Genomic DNA, 21,161 nt, shown 5'->3' with positions numbered 1-21,161 from the left:
TAGCTTGCTCGCCAGGTTTCGAGAGGGTGCGTTTCTGGATGAGGTATCGAATATATTGCTTCCCCCTACTTATACCTCCCGAGGAGATCACGAATGTAAAATTAGAGAGATTCGAGCGCGCACGGAGGCTTTCAGACAGTCGTTCTTCCCGCGAACCATACGCGACTGGAACAGAAAAGGGAGGTAATGACAGTGGCACGTAAAGTGCCCTCCGCCACACACCGGTGGGTGGCTTGAGGAGTATAAATGTAGATGTAGATGTAGAAGATGGCAGGCCTCTTGTTGCATTCTGCTCGTATTCTATACAAGAATTCTTCTATTTTGTTTAGAACCATCGCTTTGACTGTTTACTAACATCTGTATTAATTTCCTTTGTGTATCCATAACACCTGTGACTTTTAATTCTGTCCTTCATAAGTTCCTATATTATGCAAATATCTTCAGTTCTGCAGTTTTTACCACTTTTACTAATATTTTTATTTTGTTAATAAATTAATCACTGAAGTCATATCTATCTTTTTGATCTTGTACAGTTCTAAATAAAACACCTATAAATGTTAATTATCCAGAAATATTTGCAGTTCGAATAGCCACATATATAATTGCAAACAGTATGTTACTAACATTAATACGAAATAGAGGACCATCAATAGCAATAAATTTCATTTTGTTATAATTTATTGGCAAAATATTAATATTAATTTTAGCAACATCAGTTGCAGTAACTCAAGCTCATGTATTGTCTGAGACTCAAGAGTATAAAAGACGTTTATTAAAATCTCACTCAAATCGCCCAGTTTACCTAGCTGATTACTGAACTTCACCATTAACAGGAGAAACTGAAGAAATGATTTAGTGACGGTATTAGCTAAATAATTTCATGGATGTAATTTTAATCATTTTGTTACTGGATTCAGGACTACATTACTTACAAGTGAGTGATGACAAGATGTAATATGGGAAGGAACATAGCAAAATTACATTCAGGATTTATTTCAGTTGCTTTATGTGGAAGAATAATTTTATTTGTTGCATCCAAAATATTCTGCTGTGTATCATTTCTTGAGCTTTCTTCAACTGTTGAATTAAGAGTATCATGACCACCAACAGGAATGCAGAATTTCTGTCCTATGCAAATTGCCGTGCTTAATACAGCCACCGTTCTGCGTCAGGAGTAACTGTAATATGAGCCCCTCATTCACTGATAGTATCTAACCACATACAAGTATTTCAAGGTCTATTATTCACAGTATTAGTTGAATTATATTTCACTATGTTACAGATATTTAATGGTTGCTGATTCAGTTCATGGTTCAACATTTTTCATTCCCACATGTTATTATTGGAATAATCTTGTCAACATGTTTACTTCTACAATCAATAAATTAGTTTTCTCCAAGTTTACACTGTGAATTGGAAATTATTAGGTGATGTTAACAGTTTGCAGCTCTAGTAATAGTATTCTTGCCTATTTTAATTTACAGACATGGTAGCTAATTGTTTCTTTATTGTAAATAGTACATGTCATTTAAAAACCAAGAGTTTGAGTAATAAAAATGAAAAACAATTTTAGTTCTATCCACAAGAATTTTCACTAGATTTTACTAAAATGTTAAATTTAATGCAACTATTCTACCAAAAAAATTCACAACCAAGAAAAAAGATCACCATTTTCGTGTGGACTTGAGCCAAACAATTCAACATACAAACCATTTCTTCTTTGCTTCTTCTTGATTGCTGTAATTTTCTTAATTTTTCATGTAGAGATTGCATTGATTTTATCAATTTTATTTATCATAAAAACATCAAATACTACAACCTGAACAGAATCAACAATACTTACCATCTTAGTTATTTTAGGACGATCATATTCTGAATGATTTTGTGGACCTCTTCAGTGACCAAAATAGAGGGTTTTGTTAGCTTTAAGATTTGGCTACCATTAAAAAAGTATTAATATTAATCAATCAACCGTATGTTAAGTAAGAAACGAATAATTAAAGTCAGTCTCCACCAGAAGTTTTGTAAATGTCACTCTTATTCTGTATTGATTGAAGCAGGAACGAGGCATATTGCAGTTATTGTTTCTAAGCTTTCCATTAATTCTATTGAACTGTCATATCTGGTACAGAGAATATTGGTTACAATGAAGTAGCTGGACCTAATGCTACTTTCTAGATTATATTTTAAAACTGAAGTGTATGCTGAAAGAGAGTAATTAGCAAATTGAAACTGCCCTTTGTAGTGGCCCCATCGACTTCAGTGAAACATGTAAGCATCATTCAGGGAAAAAATTCATAAAAATTGGGCTTAAAGGACTATTTTCCATAGGCAGGCTTGCCTATCAAGATATTCGGCAGTGTATGGCTAGAAAAATATAAATAATAGAAGTACAAATTGTGACTTGTAGTTCTTTACAAAACCTTAGTTTTGACAGTCGCTTCCATGCAGGCATTGCCTGCTCTTGCTAAACTTGTTTAAACGTCATTCACTTATTCTACACGGATATTTTCGTAAAACTCACAAATATATTAATAAAAACACTCAGATACGTTAATTATGTAAATGCTGTTTGATATTATAGCAGCCATATTCGATAATTTCTCCAGTAGTCGCATTTTGTAGCTGTAGTTAAAAAATACAACTCAAAGGTATCCCAGAATCATGATTTAGAAGACACCTTCATGTCCCATTAATTAAATCAGTGCTTACACACTGAAATTATATACAATGTAATTAATCAAGCAAATTTCCGTAAAACATGTAATATAAAATTCATTATACGTTAACTATTCTTAACAACATAACGCAAATACTGCTAAGTGGGAACTGAGCGTATGTGTAGTGTTTTTAATGCCATATTTCTCACAGAATCTAAAGCCATTGAACTTTTAAATGTTCAATAATTTCACGAGTTATTTTATGCCTATTAGGGGTCCAGTCAGGAGATTATGTCTACCTCTATTTATATTTTACTGTTTTGACATGAGAAAGATGTAAAGTTCATTTCGCTCCCTGCAGTACAAAAGAACTCTATATCTAATTTAGCAAATTTTATGCTGTCATCTCAAAGAGAAGTTTCATCAGCCCTTCAATAAGTTTTTTGAGGAATCGAAACCTGAATACTCTGAATACATGTCATACACACTTATAAGTTGCACTCATTTATTTGCAATAGTCCCCACTGCTGATGGTATGTCTGCAATATTTCTGTCTTTCTGTATCTCTAAGCCGTGGAACTGGTAGTGTTGGTAATAGTTACATGTCATAAAGTGTGATAACAGAAACAACCAATATATAAAACAATGAAATATAGAAAAGCTGGAATATTAGCTTTGATAGACAGGAAAGCTCATAACATTCATTGAGGCCAATATAGCCAGCATCTCATCTTTCAGGAGTAATGAAAAAATCTTGAATTACAAACTCATTTCTGGAAACATCAATGCCTGATATCGGCAGACATCTATTACTGTTAACAGATTCAATGTATAATCAGTACTCACATGGAACCTTCAACTGTCGAACAATATCTAAAAAACAAATGTAAATACTGCAAGTGAATAACTGTAATGATTGCTTTTCTGGAGGTGAATAATCGCCCTTTGTATAAAAATTGTCTAGCAATTATTCTTAATAGAGGAATATTTGTAACACTGTAAGACTCAACACATTGCTTCACTGGATTAACACTCACGTAAGCTGGCAGTAGTGACGTATGTTTTAGTTGCATTACGTGTGATGCTTTTATAGCCTTACGAAAATGGAAAATGTTGTACCATGAGGCACCGATATTAAACAAATTTGTGGAGATATTCATCACATAGCGAATATTGAGTAATTAAACTTCATTTCAATCGAAACCAGTGCCAATCATCAACTTTAGCATCAGGCGTGACACCCATGAGTATAGATACACTCTCTTAACCGTTCTCACATGGAAAGAAACTGACTACTAGTGTCGAGGTCTACATTGTCCTGCTGGAATACAACACTTGGTACCAAGTCGTGAAGGCATGATAAAATGTTTTACCATTCGTGCCACATGTGAGCATTCAGCTTACTTCAATAATTATCAAATCACTTCTGTTGTCATATTCAACAGATCCTCACACGACGCTCCCATGAGCAGGAGACATGTGGTAATGAGAATCCCTATTTCCTGAGACCTTTTACCAATTCGTCCACGGACATGTCGGTGTCGGTCTGACAACCACAGACATAAGCGAGAGTTGTTGCTGAAAACCATTGCATGTGACTCAGTGTCCAAGTTGACTCTGTTGCTACAGCATGCTTGTCTCTGTTGTGTGTGCTATGGGGTAAGTGGTAATTGGTGCACGGCACCATAAGCTCTCAGTCAAGCGTCCAGAAGTCAGTTCTGCTGAAAATCATTGGGCGTCACTGCGTGAACCAGTCGACTCTTATGCTCGTACATGCAAGTCTCTGTTGTGTGTGCTATGGAGTCAGCAGTGAACGACATGTAGCAACATGAGATCTCAACCATACATCCAGGAATCAGTTTTGCTGAAACCCACTAAATGCCACTCAGTGACCACGTTTACTCTGGTGCTACACTGTGAAAGTGTCGGGTGTGTGTGCTGTGGTGTCTGCGATGAAAGGTGCATGCAGTCTAAGCTCTCAACGAATCATCCAGAAATCTGTTCAAGATGGTTCGTGGTGACTGCCTCTAACATCTGCTAGACTTTCAGCAGCTGTCATCCCGTTTCATCACAGCCACTCTGACATTTATACAATTTTCTCGTGGTGTAGCAGTTCTGCAAGCGACCTACTACGTGTTTGTCCTCAGTCCATTTCGCCAACGCTTGTTTTGTACTCATTTCACTAAAACCTGCGGTCTGCGCAATTGGTCAGTATTACACGGTCCAATCAAATTAATTTGACCACCACCTGCGTTCGACGTCAGCGTGCAATAACCACTCGCAGGCAGCAGGTGGCAGCACTAGCAGTAGAGGGTATATAAAGTGTGTCAGGGGGACACGGAAAAGTGTGCAGTTACAGTCGTATTGTGGTAATGGCTGGTTCAAATGGCTCTGAGCAGTATGGGACTTAACATCGGAGGTCATCAGTCCCCTAGAACTCAGAACTACTTAAACCTAACTAACCTAAGGACATCACACACATCCATGGACGAGGCAGGATTCGAACCTGCGACCGTAGCAGTCGCGCGGTTCCGGACTGATGCGCCTAGAACCTCACGGCCACCGCGGCCGGCCCGTATTGTGGAAACGGAGCGATTTATGGGACGTGCAAAATGGCATAACTATTGACTTTCGCACCAAGGATGGACGCATTTGCGAAACGTATGGGTCTGTACACCGTGTTCAAAGTACACTTTTCATGGAAAGATAATGCTATCCAATACCCGTGATGCACCGCAGGCCACTGGTGACAGGAGTGCACGACGGATGTAGAGATATGTATGGACTAATAGATGTGCAACTGCTGAGCAGCTGATCTCCCAGATGAACCAAGGGGCTATCAACAGTGTCTCCTCACCAACCATTGGGTGAATGTTGCTGCGTATGGGCCTCCGCAGCAGGTGCCTGGTTTATGCATCAATGTTGACTGCTGTTCAGCGACGACGAAGGCGGGAATTTGCACGCCAGTACTGCAACTGGTCTACTGAATGGCGAGAGATGTCCTTTCCATATGAATCAAGTTTTATGCTCCATCGGACTGAAAACAAACAACCTTCACCGAGCGAGGTGGCGCAGTGGTTAGCACACTGGACTCACATTCGGGAGGACTACAGTTCAATCCCGCGTCCGGCCATCCCGATTTAGGTTTTCCGTGATTTCCCTAAATCACTCCGGGCAAATGCCGGGATGGTTCCTTCGAAAGGGCACGGCCGACTTCCTTCCCCATCCTTCCCTAATCCGATGAGACAGATGACCTCGCTGTTTGGTCTCTTCCCCCAAACAACCCAACCCCAAACAACCTTCAACAACCGTCGAGAGGTCCACGCCGGAAGATAGAGCGTTATGGTCTAGGGAATGCCTTGGTGACAATCCCTGGATGATTTCGTCGTTCTGGAAGGCACGGTGGATCAACACAAGTGTGTATCTACTCTTCAGGACAATTTTCAACTGTACACGCAGTCTGTTTGTCCTCGGCACGACGGCATTACTAGAAGGATAATTCAACGTGCCACTCAGCTCGCAGTGTACGTGCGTGGTTCAAAGAGCACCAGAATGAGTTTACGATATTCCCCTGGCCTACAAACTCCCAGGATTTAAAAGCAGCTGAGAAACTGAGGGACCACCTCGATCAGTCTCTTTGCACTATGGATACAAGCAGAGAAATCTAGCAGCAGCTGCCTATGACACTGGAGTCAACATGGCTCAACATACCTGTAGGTTTATGGCTGTCCGGACCTCACTGCAGCCGTGCCCCGACTGAACTTCTGCCACGTTATAAGTCAAACACTGCCAGGTCCGAACTGCATTGATAGCGCCTTCCAACTCCCTGGAAGATCCAAATGAACCCCGAACACAGGACAACCGGGAAGCAATAGCAGTCGACAAAGATAATACGCCACGGATTATATCGATAAGAGCAGGTGCTGCCCCACACGGGCAGGCAAGGTGGTCACTCAGCGACACCAGTAATTTAAATTAACATAACGATGTGGTAGTACAATAAAAAACAGGATGTCAAATGAGGTATGGCACGAACACGAGCCATGCACAGCTCGCAAACGACAACGGGAAATATCAGCCGAGGGCGAAGATACCAGCTGCACTATGTCTTCAAAATTGGCGTATAAAACAACAGTGTGATAGATAATATTGTCACACACGCAAATTTGTATACACAGAAAACAGTCCATCATGTTCTCTTGCGACAGAGATACGATTGAGACATCTCAAACTGAAATGCTTGTTTTACTTGCATGTTTATATGTGACTGGAGTAAAGGAAGGACATCACATTAACGCACACAAGCCATGAAACTCGGACGGAACTGGAAAGCTGGTTCTAAGAGCACGTATAAGTTACTGCGATTTTTGCATTTCCTCCGATTTATGCGATTTGATGACAGGGGCACAGGTCCTCAAAGAAGAAAAATAGACAAACTAGCTTCCATTCATCCATTCTTGCAGGCGTTTGGTCTTACTTGCAGAAATTCATACAACCTTGGAACCTATGGTGAGAAACGTCATGCTATGTTCCCAATATGCCTGCAAAATATAGAATCAAACTACGTTTTTTACATTAACTTGGCAGTATGCTTTGGAAAACATGAGTATGGCCCACATCAGATTTGATACACGCCAAGCGACATAGTGACGCACCTGATTCCTAATCCTGGAGATAGTAATATGAACATCACATTCGATAATTTCTACACCAATTACCCTTTGGCGACGTCTCTCTTAAAGAAGCAGATCACTTGTATCGGCACACTGAAAGAAGTCAAAAGAGAAATACATGTTGAATCTCAGGCAAGCAAAAATCGAGAAGTTACGTTTTTGAGTTTTGAATTTCAAAAAGACCTCAGCCTCAAATCATATATATATATATATATATATATATATATATATATATATATATATATAACAAATCAGAAACAAATCTGCGATATTACTAGATATGATGCATGAACTACCAAAACATGACTATATAATAAACAAGCCTGAAATAATAATCGACTACAACATCACAAAAGTGGGCGATCATACCGTGAATCAACTATATGTGTAAAATCTGCAAGAAACATTTGACAGTTGGTTCCAAACACAACAACCGTACCGACTAAGTCCTTTGTTCTTCTGTGGATTGTGTTCATAGGGTCTAAAATGTAGGGTGCCATGTACTGAACTGAAAAATGTAGTAACTAAACCTGTAGGTACCTTCCAGAACATCACTGTCATTCTGTATATCACACAGCGGTAAGCGATGCAAATGATGGTTATTCTTGCTTCTCACATGTGGCCACGTTAATATTGGACAGTATATGATCCTATGTCCCACATAGTAACTGTTCGTCCTCTCTGAGCTTTCAAAAGGTAGCGATAAGCTGCATGTTCTGTACTTCGTGAATGCTGCGTAGCGAACTACACTCGAAAATTTCTAGTAACGTAGGCCACACCAAATACCGACCAAGTAATGCAGTTGTAGGAATGATCTTATATGCACAAAAAATTTTGAAAGTAAGGTTGTATGGTGACGAAATTTTACTTAATTACCCGTCAGGTGTGGGAATACCTGAGTATCAGTCTGGCAGTGTTCAGTCACGGTGTTCTTGGCGAAATAGTTCCATATCTCTCAGTGTATTTAACTTCTTAAAATATCTGTATCAGAAATTTCATTTCATGTAGTATAAATTCAGTGTATAATTACGTATTTGATTCAGTGTATCCTTGTAAAGAAGTATATTCCTCTCATTTGCTACATGTATCTGACTGCTTCTCTTCTCTGCGATAGGTTACATCCGGAGCACGCGCCTTGTTAAGATCAAAATTCTGTTGCGTTCGAAACTGAGAAAATATATTGATTTGTTTACTCAACAGGCATATTTTGTTACTGTTAAGTATACTCTCGTTACGATTTAACCACAAACAGCTAAGTGAAAGGGTCAGGTACAAATGACAACTATCGGCAGGCATATGGTAACTTTTAGAGAGGCAAGGAGGAAGGAGCATCAACGCTCAACAATGATAAAAACGAGGTGTCTGCGCTAACAAAGATTTTTCCACGCATTTGCAATCAAAACTTATGTTTAACGGAGGAAGAAGTGGAAGTACTGAATTAATTATTTTAAATAACTTGTTGAGTGAAATATTAACAGTGTAAATAACCATATAAATGGATAAACTGGATTATTGCTAATTACATTAAGAGCTGGCATTATTGTTAATGACATGATTTACTCATGAGCGAATAAGTGGCGTATAGGAGAAAAGTGACACTACTCTCTTCGTGAGGTTGTGGAACGGGTGATTAACCCTGAAGCAGGCGCCACATATACATTATGGATACACAGGCTATTTTATGCCTCAAAACATAATTTACGTGATACGATCTCAAACACTGGAGAAGTGGCGTTTGTTTTCTGAATACTGTCAATGAACATTTTATTTCTACACATTTTTTTATGAATGTGACTGATTATTTTAACTTTCTTAGGGTAAAATTTAAATATGTCATGAAGAGTTGGTACAAAGTCTTTCACTTGAGGTTTCCTTACTACATTTTTCAGTTCAGTACATGGTCCCCCACATTTTAGACCCTATGAACATAATCCACATTAGAACCAAGGACTTAGTAGGCACAGTTGTTGCGTTTGCAAGAAAATGTCAAATATTTCTACAAACAAAGTTTTACACATATAGATGTGTCAGCATCCAATTTTGTGATGTTGTAGTCGATTATTATTTCAGGCTTGTTTATTATATAGTCAAGTTTTGGTAGTTTATGAATCATGGCTAGCAATATCGCAGATTTGTTTCTGATTTGTTATATATATGATTTGAGGCTGAGGTCGTTATGAAATTCAAAACTTAAAAACGCAACTTTTCGATTTTTGCTTGTCTGAGATTCAACAGGTATTTCTATTTGACCTCTTTCAGTGTGCCTATACAAGTGAGCTGCTTCTTTAAGAGAGACGTCGCCAAAGGGTAATTGGTGTAAAAATTACCGAATGTGATGTTCATATTACTACTTTCAATGTTAGGAGCCTGGTGCATCAATATGTCACTTGGCGTGTTTCAAGTGTGATATGGGCCACACTCTTGTTTTCCACAGCATACTGCCAAGTTACTTGTAAAAAACGTAGTCTGATTCCATATTTTGCTGGCGTATTGGGAATATAGTGCAGGACACTGCAGCACTCCCCGAAAAGCATGACATTTCTCACCATAGGCCCCAAGGTTGTATGAATTTCTGCAAGTAAGACCAAACGCCTGCAAGAAAGAACGAATAGAAGTCCGCCAATTTGGGGATTTTGCGTCTGTTTAAATTTGGGATGTCTGTTTTATTGTTTCTGCAATAGTGTTCTGACCCGTTTTGTGTACCAAGGACGATCAGCTCCGTCGTTTGTTAGTTTATTTGGTATAAATCTCTCAATTGCTGCCGATACTATTTCTTTGAATTCAAGCCACATCTGGTCTATACTTACGTTATTAATTAGGAAGGTGTGGAGATTGTCCTTCAGGAAGGCATCAAGCGAATTCTTATCTGCTTTTTTGAATAGGTATATTTCTCGTTTATTTTTTGAGGATTTGGGGTTTACAATATTAAATGTCGCTACGGCAATCCTGTGCTCACTAGTCTCTGTATCCGTTTCGATGCTCATTATTAAATCTGGATTATTTGTTGCTAAGAGCTCCAGTGTGTTTCCACAACCGTTTACTATTCACTTGGGCTCATGAACTAACTGCTCGAAATAATTTTCACAGAATGTGTTTAGCACAATTTCGGATGTTTTATGCCTACCTCCGGAAAGAAACATTTATTTTCACCAACATATCGAGCGTAAATTAAGTTCATCACTAACTATGAACGTATGAGTCGGGTACGTGTCTGAAATCAAACTCAAGTTATCTTCGAACCTTTCAGCAACTGTATCATCTGAATTGGGAGGTCGGTAAAAGGATCCAATACTTATTTTATTCCGGTTGCCAACAATGACCTCTGTCCATACTAACTCGCAGGAAGTATCTCCTTCTACTTCGCTACAACTTAAACTACTTGTAACAGCAACAAACACTCAAGCGTCGGCTGTGTTTAGCCTATCCTTTAAGAACACCGTTGGGTTCTTCGCAAAAATTTCGGCTGAGCTTATCTCCGGCTTTAGCCAGCTTTCGGTGCCTATAACGATTTGAGCATCAGTGCTTTCTATTAGCGCTTGGAGATCCGGTATTTTCCCAACACAGTTTCCACAATTTACAATGTTATACCAATGGTTCCTTTTTCTACGTTCTTCCTATGCTCGACCTGCACCCTTTGTGACTGAATCCCTTCTCGCGTTTTCCCTAGACCCTCTAACCTAGAAAACCACCCAGTCCACGTCACACAGCCCCTGCTACCCGTGTAGCCGCCTCCTGCGTATAGTGGCCACCTGACCTATTCAGCAGAATCCGAAACCCACCCTTCGGCGGAAGTCGAGGAATCTGCAGCCTACACGGTTGCAGAACCGTCTGAGCCTCTGATTCAGACCATCAACTCGACGCTGTACCACAGGTCCGAAATCAGGTCCATCGACTATGCCGCAAATGATCAGCTCTGATTTCATCTTCTATGGAAGACTGGCAGCCTTTATCACTTCTGTTAGCCGCTCGAAACCAGAGAGAAACTCTTCTGATCCAAAGTGACACACGTCATTGGTGCCGACGTGAGCCACCACCTCCCTGTACTCTTCATGGCATCTGGGAGGATCCGTTCCACGTCTGGAATGACCCCACCCGGTATGCAGCCATGTCCCTAAGGGGCCGAATAACGCGCCTAACGTAGGAGCTCCCAACTATCAATAATCCCACCCTGTGTGACTGTGCAGATCTTGTAGGCTGAGAGGTTTGCTCTGAAACAGGACAGGTGACGGCATCTGTCTCAGCCACAGAGACAGCTACAGACAGCACCTGGAACCTGTTTATCAGACAAACATGGGAGGCCTCACGTGCGGCCGCCTGGGAAGTATTTCGCCACCTGCTACACCCGGGGCGACCTTCCACGCGACCACAGGTGAGGGGTCAACCTCAGTGCCAGGAGTAACTGGGCTGGCCAGCGATGGTGACCGATCGGTGGGCCGGCCGGAGTGGCCGAGCGGTTCTAGCCGCTACAGTCTGGAACAGCGCGACCGCTATGGTCGCAGGTTCGAATCCTGCCTCGGGCATGGATGGTGTGATGTCCTTAGGTTAGTTAGGTTTAAGTAGTTCTAAGTCTAGGGGAATAATGACCTCAGTAGTTAAGTCCCATAGTGCTCAGACCCATTTGAACCATTTGAACCGATCGGAGGACTCGGACATGCTGGACGTCCGTTGGATCCCCACAGCTGGCCCACAATAGTGGTGCGCATCCACGGCAGCCTCAAGCTGTGCAACCGAGGCCATCACAGCCTGAAGCTCAGCTCGCATTCGCACACAGCAATCGCAGTCCCTGTCCATACTAATGACAGTGGAAAAGTAAACTATGCAGCGCAACTCTTTGTAGACCCTGACGAAAACGCAGGAACTGTGTCTAATAAATTACATTAACATGTAGAGATTAAATCCTAACTACCGAAGCACTCAGGTGAAACTAAATAATTCGCCCCTGTTTAGGAATTTTAATATGCCACTGTTGTGGCGTAACAAGCTAGTCACGCCACACTGAGAAGGAAGCCGAAAGGCACGCGTACACACACGCCGACTGGCGTCAAGTCTGGAACAGGATAAGTTATGACTGCTATAAAGAAAATACGTAGCTTTGGAATATACTTAACTTTTAATGCTTCCTTTGGTACATCTCTCTTGACTATACAAATGAGACTCGTAAGATACATGCACTGATACAATTGGCGCCTTGCTAAGTCGTAGCCATTAACTTAGCTGAAGGCTATTCTATCTGTCTCTCGGCAAATGAGAGCAAAGGCTTCGTCCGTATAGTCGCTAGCAACGTCGTCGTACAACTGGGCCGAGTGCTAGTACGTCTCTCGAGACCTGCCGTGTGGTGGCGCTCTGTCTGCGATCACACAGTGGCGACACGCGGGTCCGACATGTACTAATGGACCGCGGCCGATTTAAGCTACCACCTAGCAAGTGTGGTGTCTGGCAGCGACACCACAGCCACAATATGCCAAAAATAGCTGAAGCAACAGTACAGGAATAGCTAGAGTGCCAGTAATCTCTGACAAACAAAAATGTTTCCACTAGCGGAAAACTACAGGTGGGCTACTCCATTCCGCAGCGCGCCTGCTCGAGGATTAATCCCTTACTGCAGATACATGGGTAAATAGGTGGCAGATATATTGCTTAAATTGTTGTTTAGTTTAGCATCCTCTGACTGCGTCGTCGTAACTGCATAAAAGTTCTACGAGGAACTGCTCGTCTTTCTCTTTATTGCTTTTTAATTCCCCTCTCGGATCAGGTGGGCTGCGGCAAGGTTTCTGCTGTACCGAGTTTAAACCTGACAAAGTGGAACCAAAAAAATATTAAATATGAGAAGTTTGCTGAGTTTTTTAATTACAGGGAGATGGTTGCTTTATGCGACGTAATGTTTGCAACGATGATGTAGTTGTCTTACTTACGATGTTGAGTAATTCGTTGGTCCTGATGCTATATTTCTGCAGGTGGTAGTCTGTATCCGATTTCGTAAGCAGTTCTGTATAGACAGTAGGATGGAACGAGAATCTCGGGAAGCAAGTGGGAGGAGCTGATGAAGATATGTGAGCTGGAGAAGGTGATTGTCAAGTAAACAATGATTCGGTGGGGGATATTGCACAGAATACAGCTCTTCTAATGATCATACTTCGGCGCGGTAGGATTGGAAGTGGTGTGCAGGTTAGAGCTGGAGTGAGACTGAACAACGCTTTCTAGAAGAGAGAGTGTGAAATGAGAGTGATTCTGCGAATATGTGATCATGTAACCCAAGTAAAATGTAAGACAGTTGGTCACTGTGTTTTGGATGGATATTTTGGAGATCAGTGGTTCTAAGATGGATTACGTCTTTGGGTACGGCTTTAACTCTAGTTTGGTGGGATAATTCTTTGCATTACATTTTCATGGCTACGTAGAGAAGCATCGGTTGCAGGAGACACAAGACTTTGGGAACCGAACAAAGATTTCCGTTAATAGTTGGGATTGCAATGGTACCAAGTGTGAAGGATCTTGCCATCTTAGGTGAAATGATCCCTGCAGGAGCTGCAATTCAGGCAACAGTATCTGTAACAAGCGTATAGGATAACCAAAAATATTTAATAATGTTTAAGGAGTGAGGGAGATTTGGTTCGATTGTGACTAAGTGCATTTGGTGGAATATTAGGCAACTCTATTCACAAGATAAAGCTCGTCAGCAGAACTTTAACAATCTAGGAACTTAAACAATTAAAACAGACTTTGTAAAAGTTAATAAGACTGGACTGTCTCTGAATGTTTAGCGACATTTGGGACAGGGATAGAATTAACTGATGGGAGAAAAGATGTTGAAAGGACACCACAAATTAAGATACAAGAAAGTAAAAATCCTATTATAGTAGCATTGTGTGAATGACAGATGATACCAATCACTCTACACTCCCTTGACGTAAGCCATATACTTCCTTTCTGATGATACCTTCCCCATTACGAATGACACGATGAATTCTCTTCACAAGCAGCACTGTGTGTTTTTTAGGCGATGAAGCAAATTGTATCGAAGGTCTTGTGGAAGTCAAGCTACACAATAGCCACCTGAGCTCCTTCATCTACCGGGTTGTGGGTCTTATGAATGAACTCAGGAAACTAGGTTTCACGCGAGTGGTGCTTGCAGGAAAGCCTCATAGAGCACAAAATTTTACATTGCAAGGTATTTGTAGCAAACAGTACTAACTCACCTCAATGGCGTTGTAGGAAATGTTGAGGTTGGTGAGCGCCTGAGGCAGCACTGTGGGCAAGCTCACGAGACGGTTCCGTGAAACGTTGAGGGCCAACAGTCTTCCAGGAAGCCGCTGTGGTAGTTCCTTCAGTTCATTGCCTGCGACGTCCAGCTGCAGGATATTGGGCACAGCCAGCAGGGTGGCTGCACACACGAAGAGTGCTGGTAACGTTCAGGTCATACAGGAGATTCGCAACCATTCAGTAATACGTTCTGACTGTTATAGTATCTAAAGTCCATAACCCCAGCTCCGGGAACGCTGTTAGGTGAATATAAAGGCTTACCTTTTTTTATGCTACTAGCTGGTATCCGGCATTGCCGGGTATGTATTTATTCCAATTCTACACTCCTGGAAATTGAAATAAGAACACCGTGAATTCATTGTCCCAGGAAGGGGAAACTTTATTGACACATTCCTGGGGTCAGATACATCACATGATCACACTGACAGAACCACAGGCACATAGACACAGGCAACAGAGCATGCACAATGTCGGCACTAGTACAGTGTATATCCACCTTTCGCAGCAATGCAGGCTGCTATTCTCCCATGGAGACGATCGTAGAGATGCTGGATGTAGTCCTGTGGAAGGGCTTGCCATGCTATTTCCACCTGGCGCCTCAGTTGGACCAGCGTTCGTGCTGGACGTGCAGACCGCGTGAGACGACGCTTCATCCAGTCCCAAACATGCTCAATGGGGGACAGATCCGGAGATCTTGCTGGCCAGGGTAGTTGACTTACACCTTCTAGAGCACGTTGGGTGGCACGGGATACATGCGGACGTGCATTGTCCTGTTGGAACAGCAAGTTCCCTTGCCGGTCTAGGAATGGTAGAACGATGGGTTCGATGACGGTTTGGATGTACCGTGCAATATTCAGTGTCCCCTCGAAGATCACCAGTGGTGTACGGCCAGTGTAGGAGATCGCTCCCCACACCATGATGCCGGGTGTTGGCCCTGTGTGCCTCGGTCGTATGCAGTCCTGATTGTGGCGCTCACCTGCACGGCGCCAAACACGCATACAACCATCATTGGCACCAAGGCAGAAGCGACTCTCATCGCTGAAGACGACACGTCTCCATTCGTCCCTCCATTCACGCCTGTCGCGACACCACTGGAGGCGGGCTGCACGATGTTGGGGCGTGAGCGGAAGACGGCCTAACGGTGTGCGGGACCGTAGCCCAGCTTCATGGAGACGGTTGCGAATGGTCCTCGCCGATACCCCAGGAGCAACAGTGTCCCTAATTTGCTGGGAAGTGGCGGTGCGGTCCCCTGCGGCACTGCGTAGGATCCTACGGTCTTGGCGTGCATCCGTGCGTCGCTGCGGTCCGGTCCCAGGTCGACGGGCACGTGCACCTTCCGCCGATCACTGGCGACAACATCGATGTACTGTGGAGACCTCACGCCCCACGTGTTGAGCAATTCGGCGGTACGTCCACCCGGCCTCCCGCATGCCCACTATACACCCTCGCTCAAAGTCCGTCAACTGCACATACGGTTCACGTCCACGCTGTCGCGGCATGCTACCAGTGTTAAAGACTGCGATGGAGCTCCGTATGCCACGGCAAACTGGCTGACACTGACGGCGGCGGTGCACAAATGCTGCGCAGCTAGCGCCATTCGACGGCCAACACCGCGGTTCCTGGTGTGTCCGCTGTGCCGTGCGTGTGATCATTGCTTGTACAGCCCTCTCGCAGTGTCCGGAGCAAGTATGGTGAGTCTGACACACCGGTGTCAATGTGTTCTTTTTTCCATTTCCAGGAGTGTATTAGCCCATCAGCCCCTCTTCCCCCTCTCTCTCTGTCAACCTCTGTCTCCTCTCTCTCTCTCTCTGTACATCTTCTCTTCCTTTCTCTGATTATTTCCTCCTCCCAATCTCTCCGTCCACCTCCTCTTCCACCTTCTCTCAGTCCTTCCCCTCCTCGCCCCTCTCTTGGTCCAACTCCCTCTCTTTCGTTCCTCAGTCTATCACCCGCCCTTCCCTCTCCCTGTCCATGATGTGCTCTTCATTTCCCTCTCCTCCTCATTTTGTCCATCTCCCCCTCCATCACATCTCCGTCCATGTCCTCCATCCCCGTCCCTTCTGTCTGTCCATGTCCTCACTTCGTTCTATGTTTGTCCATCTCTTTCTCCTCCTTCTCTCTTCACATTATCACCCTCACAGAATTTCTTTCCAGATTGTGATACACATACCACGTTTCATTCAGATCTACCCATGGATTGGGAAAGAGATTTTTACACACAGATTTGTCAGAAAATGCATATTTCACACATATTTATAAGCATATTTCACCTGTGTCCGTAATGAATGTTAGCTCGTAGTACCGATTTCACGCAGCCTAATCTCTATTACGTCATGTCTTCTGAACAATGTGTCGCACAATGATATAATTTTGCAGATACATTCACTGGTACATGAGAAAGCTGTCTGCAAAATAAATTAAAACTTTATACCTGATGCGGCATTTTTACTGCATAAATAGCGAAAACGTAATTAGCAATAAACTAATTCCCTTTCATTATTTTGTAGAGGTTTACAGCAAGAAACAGATTGGTAAAGGTTTGGAATTACGTGAAATGTTTGTCGCAAGGCACTAAGTGCTATTATTATCATACACACATCAAAAAAAGTTTTGCATGACCTTGGTTCCGAGAGATCCGGAACCTGTATAGAAAATTGGAATAGAGATCAACATAAACATCATTTCCGCCCTTTTTATTGTTCATGAAAACAACACATTGCAAGTTGTACCACTATACAGCGAGACCTTCAGAGGTCGTGGTCCAGATTGCTGTACACACCGGTACCTCTAATACCCAGTAGCACGTCCTCTTGCATTGATGCATGCCTGTATTGGTCGTGGCATACTATCCGCAAGTTCATCAAGGCACTGTTGATCCAGATTGTCCCACTCCTCAACGGCGATTCGGCGTAGATCCCTTAGAGTGGTTGATGGGTGACATCGTCCATGAACAGACCTCTTCAATCCATCCCAGGCATAGGGTTCATGTCTGAAGAACATGGTGGCCACTCTAGTCGAGCGATGTCGTTATACAGTAGGAAGTTATTCATAGGTTGTGCACGATGGGCCCGCAAATTGTCGTCCAAGAAGACGAATGCCTTGGCAATATGCTACCGATATGGTTGCACTATCTGTCGGAGGATGGCATTTACGTATCGTACTGCCGTTACGGTGCCTTCCAAGACCACCAGGCGTACTGTCATCCATGAAGAGAAATGCCTCGGCAATATGCTGCCGATATGGTTGCACTATCGGTCGGAGGATGGCATTCACGTATCGGCGCCTTCCATGACCACCAGCGACGTGCGTCGCCCAACATAATGCCATCCCAAAACAGCAGGGAACTTTCACCTTGCTTCTCTCGCTGGACAGTGTGTCTAAGGCGTTCAGCCTGACAGGGTTGCCTCCAAGAACGTCTCCGACGATCGTCTGGCTGGAGGCATATGCGACAGCGACACTCATCGGCGAAGAGAACGCGATGCCAATCCTGAGCGGTCCATTCGGCATGTTGTTGAGTCCATCTGTACCGCGCAGCGTGGTGTCGGGGTTGCAAAGATGGACATCGCCATGGACGTCGGGAGTGAAGGTGACCATCGTGCTTCCTATTGCGCGCAGTTTGAGTCTTAACACGACGTCCTGTGACTGCACGGAAAGCATTATTCAACATGGTGGCGTTGTTGTCGGGGTTCCACCGAGCCATAATCTGTAGGCAGCGGTCATCCACTGCAGTAGTAGCCCTTGGGCTCCCTGAGGGAGGCATGTCATCGACAGTACCTGTATCTCTTCATATGTTCCATGTGCGAATAATATCGCTTTGGTTCACTCCGAGACGCTTGGACACTTCCCTTGTTGAGAGCTCTTCCTGGCACAAAGTAACAATGCGGACGTGATCGAACCACGGTGCTGACCGTCTAGACGTGGTTGAACTACAGACAACACGAGCCCTGTACCTCCATCCTGGTGGAGTGGCTGGATCTGATCGGCTGTCGGACCCCATCCATCTAATAGGCGCTGCTCATGCATGGTTGTTTACATCTTTGGGCATGTGTAGTGTCATCTCTGAACAGTCAAAGGGACGGTGTCTGTGATACAACATCCACAGTTAGATTAGATTAGCTTAGAATTACTTTCATTCCAATGGATCCGTAGTGAGGAGGTCCTCAAGGCTGTAGAACATGTCAGAAAAACAACAATACATGACAAATATTTACAACTCAAACAAATAAGCTAATGTACCATTCCACAGGTCCCAAGTGGCATGGTCGTCATTTTTAATGAATGCTATATGAAAGAATCATTTTACAAATACTAGTGCACTAACATGTAAAATGAAGAAAGTAAATGTCTATCTTCGGGAGTTCTTGGAACTGGGGTGATGCAAAACTTTATTTGATGTATAGCTTTGTAGCTGCACATCATACTAACTAATGCGAATGGGAGAATTTGATGCTTTTAATTTCATTTATTGGTTGTTGACAGTTTTGATCAGTAGTTTTCAGTGTATGTGTATGTCTTGGCTATTATCTGGTTCTGTTTGTAATTCTGTTTCCTTGGCTGTTTCTTGAGCTGATAGTGGGTCTAATTTGGCTGCATCATTTGTATATTTTCGTTCGGATTTTAGCTTTGTTACCTGAGGAATGTGGTAGTGGTATACCTCTTCTCACTGACAGATGCAGGATTGTGTGTTTTTAGCTATGATTCGAAATTTGATTGAAAGTTTTCTTGTGAGGTCTTTATTTCTGCAACACCATTTTTAAGGATAAAAATCTAATGTTTTTCGTATGTATTCTTTTTCTATCACCATAAAATGTATTCCCTTTTTCGTTGTTGGTAATTAAGGCTTCGTTTCCATTTAACTTTTTGTTCATATCATTCAGTGTTTTTCTGTAAACGTGGGGGGCATCATGTACTTGTTTTTTTTTACGTCAATAGTTGTGGCTTTAATTGACTTGTGAACTTGAACTGTCTTTTCTTCGTATCCGATTCCCCTATATCTGCAGAATTTCTTTGTTGCAACAATAAAATCCACTACAACTTTAGGGGACAATTTCACGTCATATATTGCATTTCTCCCCTTTGCTTAGCAGATTGGTTTCCCAATCCCATGATAATTCTGTTGAAAAATTCATGTGTACAAGCATGTATGGCAATATTGCTTATCCTTTGCCTCTGTTGCTGTTCATTTGTTGATTTGTAAATTTTACGACACCTTTTTGAGTGATCTTCAAATATTAAGCAATCACAATGTTAATGATATTGACAAAAATTGTTAACAACTTTAGTTGTTGAAGTAATCAGTACTTCTCTGCGTTTTCAGCTCTATGGCCTGTTGTAGAGTTCTTGCTGATGATTTTGATCTTCAGGGGTTTGGAGTGTAGCCCAGAAGTTTGCATGCCTTGTTGAACCGTAAATTATCCATAGTTGGAAGAGCTTGACTAGCATATTCTACTAACTGCATAGTACCCTCCATGCCTCAACTGGCATGTTGAAACAGTATCAACAGAATTTGCCCAAGTTGCATGGCGTTACTTGAGGTCACTAACGGTGCTAAAAATTTATTAAATAATTTTTACTGCTTCACTTACTTCTTACTTTATGTTCTAGCACAAAAAGTTATACCAATATGATGCCGTCAGTACGTGCATCACAGTTACTAGTAAATTAAGATGAAGTGTGATGAGCCGGCCGAAGTGGCCGTGCGGTTAAAGGCGCTGCAGTCTGGAACCGCGAGACCGCTACGGTCGCAGGTTAGAATCCTGCCTCGGGCATGGATGTTTGTGATGTCCTTAGGTTAGTTAGGTTTAACTAGTTCTAAGTTCTAGGGGACTAATGACCTCAGCAGTTGAGTCCCATAGTGCTCAGAGCCATTTGAACCATTTTTGAAGTGTGATGAGGGTTGGTACATGGGTGTGACAGCAAAAGGTAGGTACAGAAATTTAGCCATATGCAGAAAGAATATTTTAAATTACTGTACTCCTTAAATGAGACAAAACATAAACACTCAGACAGATAAACGCAACCTGGGATGTACAAAATGGAGTTTAGTACGTAGAAAAACCACTATATAGCCGAAACTGGGAGAGACTTCCAGACAAAATACTGCAAACACATACTTGTAAATGCACTCCAGATATACCTTTAGCCACCCAAAATAACGACACTAGTCTCTCATTCGAGCATACCAAGAATGATGTTTATGTTTTACATAAAACGAACAAGGGACGACAAATGGACTAGTATGAACAGTGGAAATTTCATGGCACGGTGCATGGTATCTTAGCAGTCTGCCATCCTTTTTTTTCTGTGTCATAAGACTGCTGACTGGTTTGATGCACCCCGCCACGAATTCCTCTCCTGCGGCTACCTTTTCTTCTCAGTACACCAATTGCAACCAACATCCTAGATTATACTGGGTGTATTCCAATCTCTGCCTTCCTCTACAGTTTTTACCCTCTACAGCTCCCTCTAGTAACATGGAACTTCTTCTCTGATGTCTTGAAAGATGTCCTATCATCCTGCCCCTTCTTCTTGTCAGTGTTTTCCATACATTTATTTCCACGTTGATTCT

At 42.6% G+C, this 21,161-nt stretch overlaps 1 protein-coding gene across 1 annotated transcript in view; it reads right to left on the bottom strand.

Moving 5' to 3' along the window:
- LOC126241329 (toll-like receptor 2) overlaps positions 1 to 21,161 on the bottom strand; it is a 150,403-nt gene that overhangs the window by 72,009 nt on the left and 57,233 nt on the right. Inside the window, exon 5 of the mRNA XM_049947998.1 lies at positions 14,530 to 14,714. Coding sequence (XP_049803955.1) covers positions 14,530 to 14,714 — 185 coding nt within the window. The remainder of the gene's footprint in view (positions 1 to 14,529; positions 14,715 to 21,161) is intronic.

This window comes from Schistocerca nitens, chromosome 1, assembly GCF_023898315.1.
Source record: "Schistocerca nitens isolate TAMUIC-IGC-003100 chromosome 1, iqSchNite1.1, whole genome shotgun sequence".
Taxonomy (NCBI): Eukaryota; Metazoa; Arthropoda; class Insecta; order Orthoptera; family Acrididae; genus Schistocerca; species Schistocerca nitens.
Note: the sequence above shows the minus strand (reverse complement) of the source record. Positions and strands in the feature narration are given on the sequence as shown.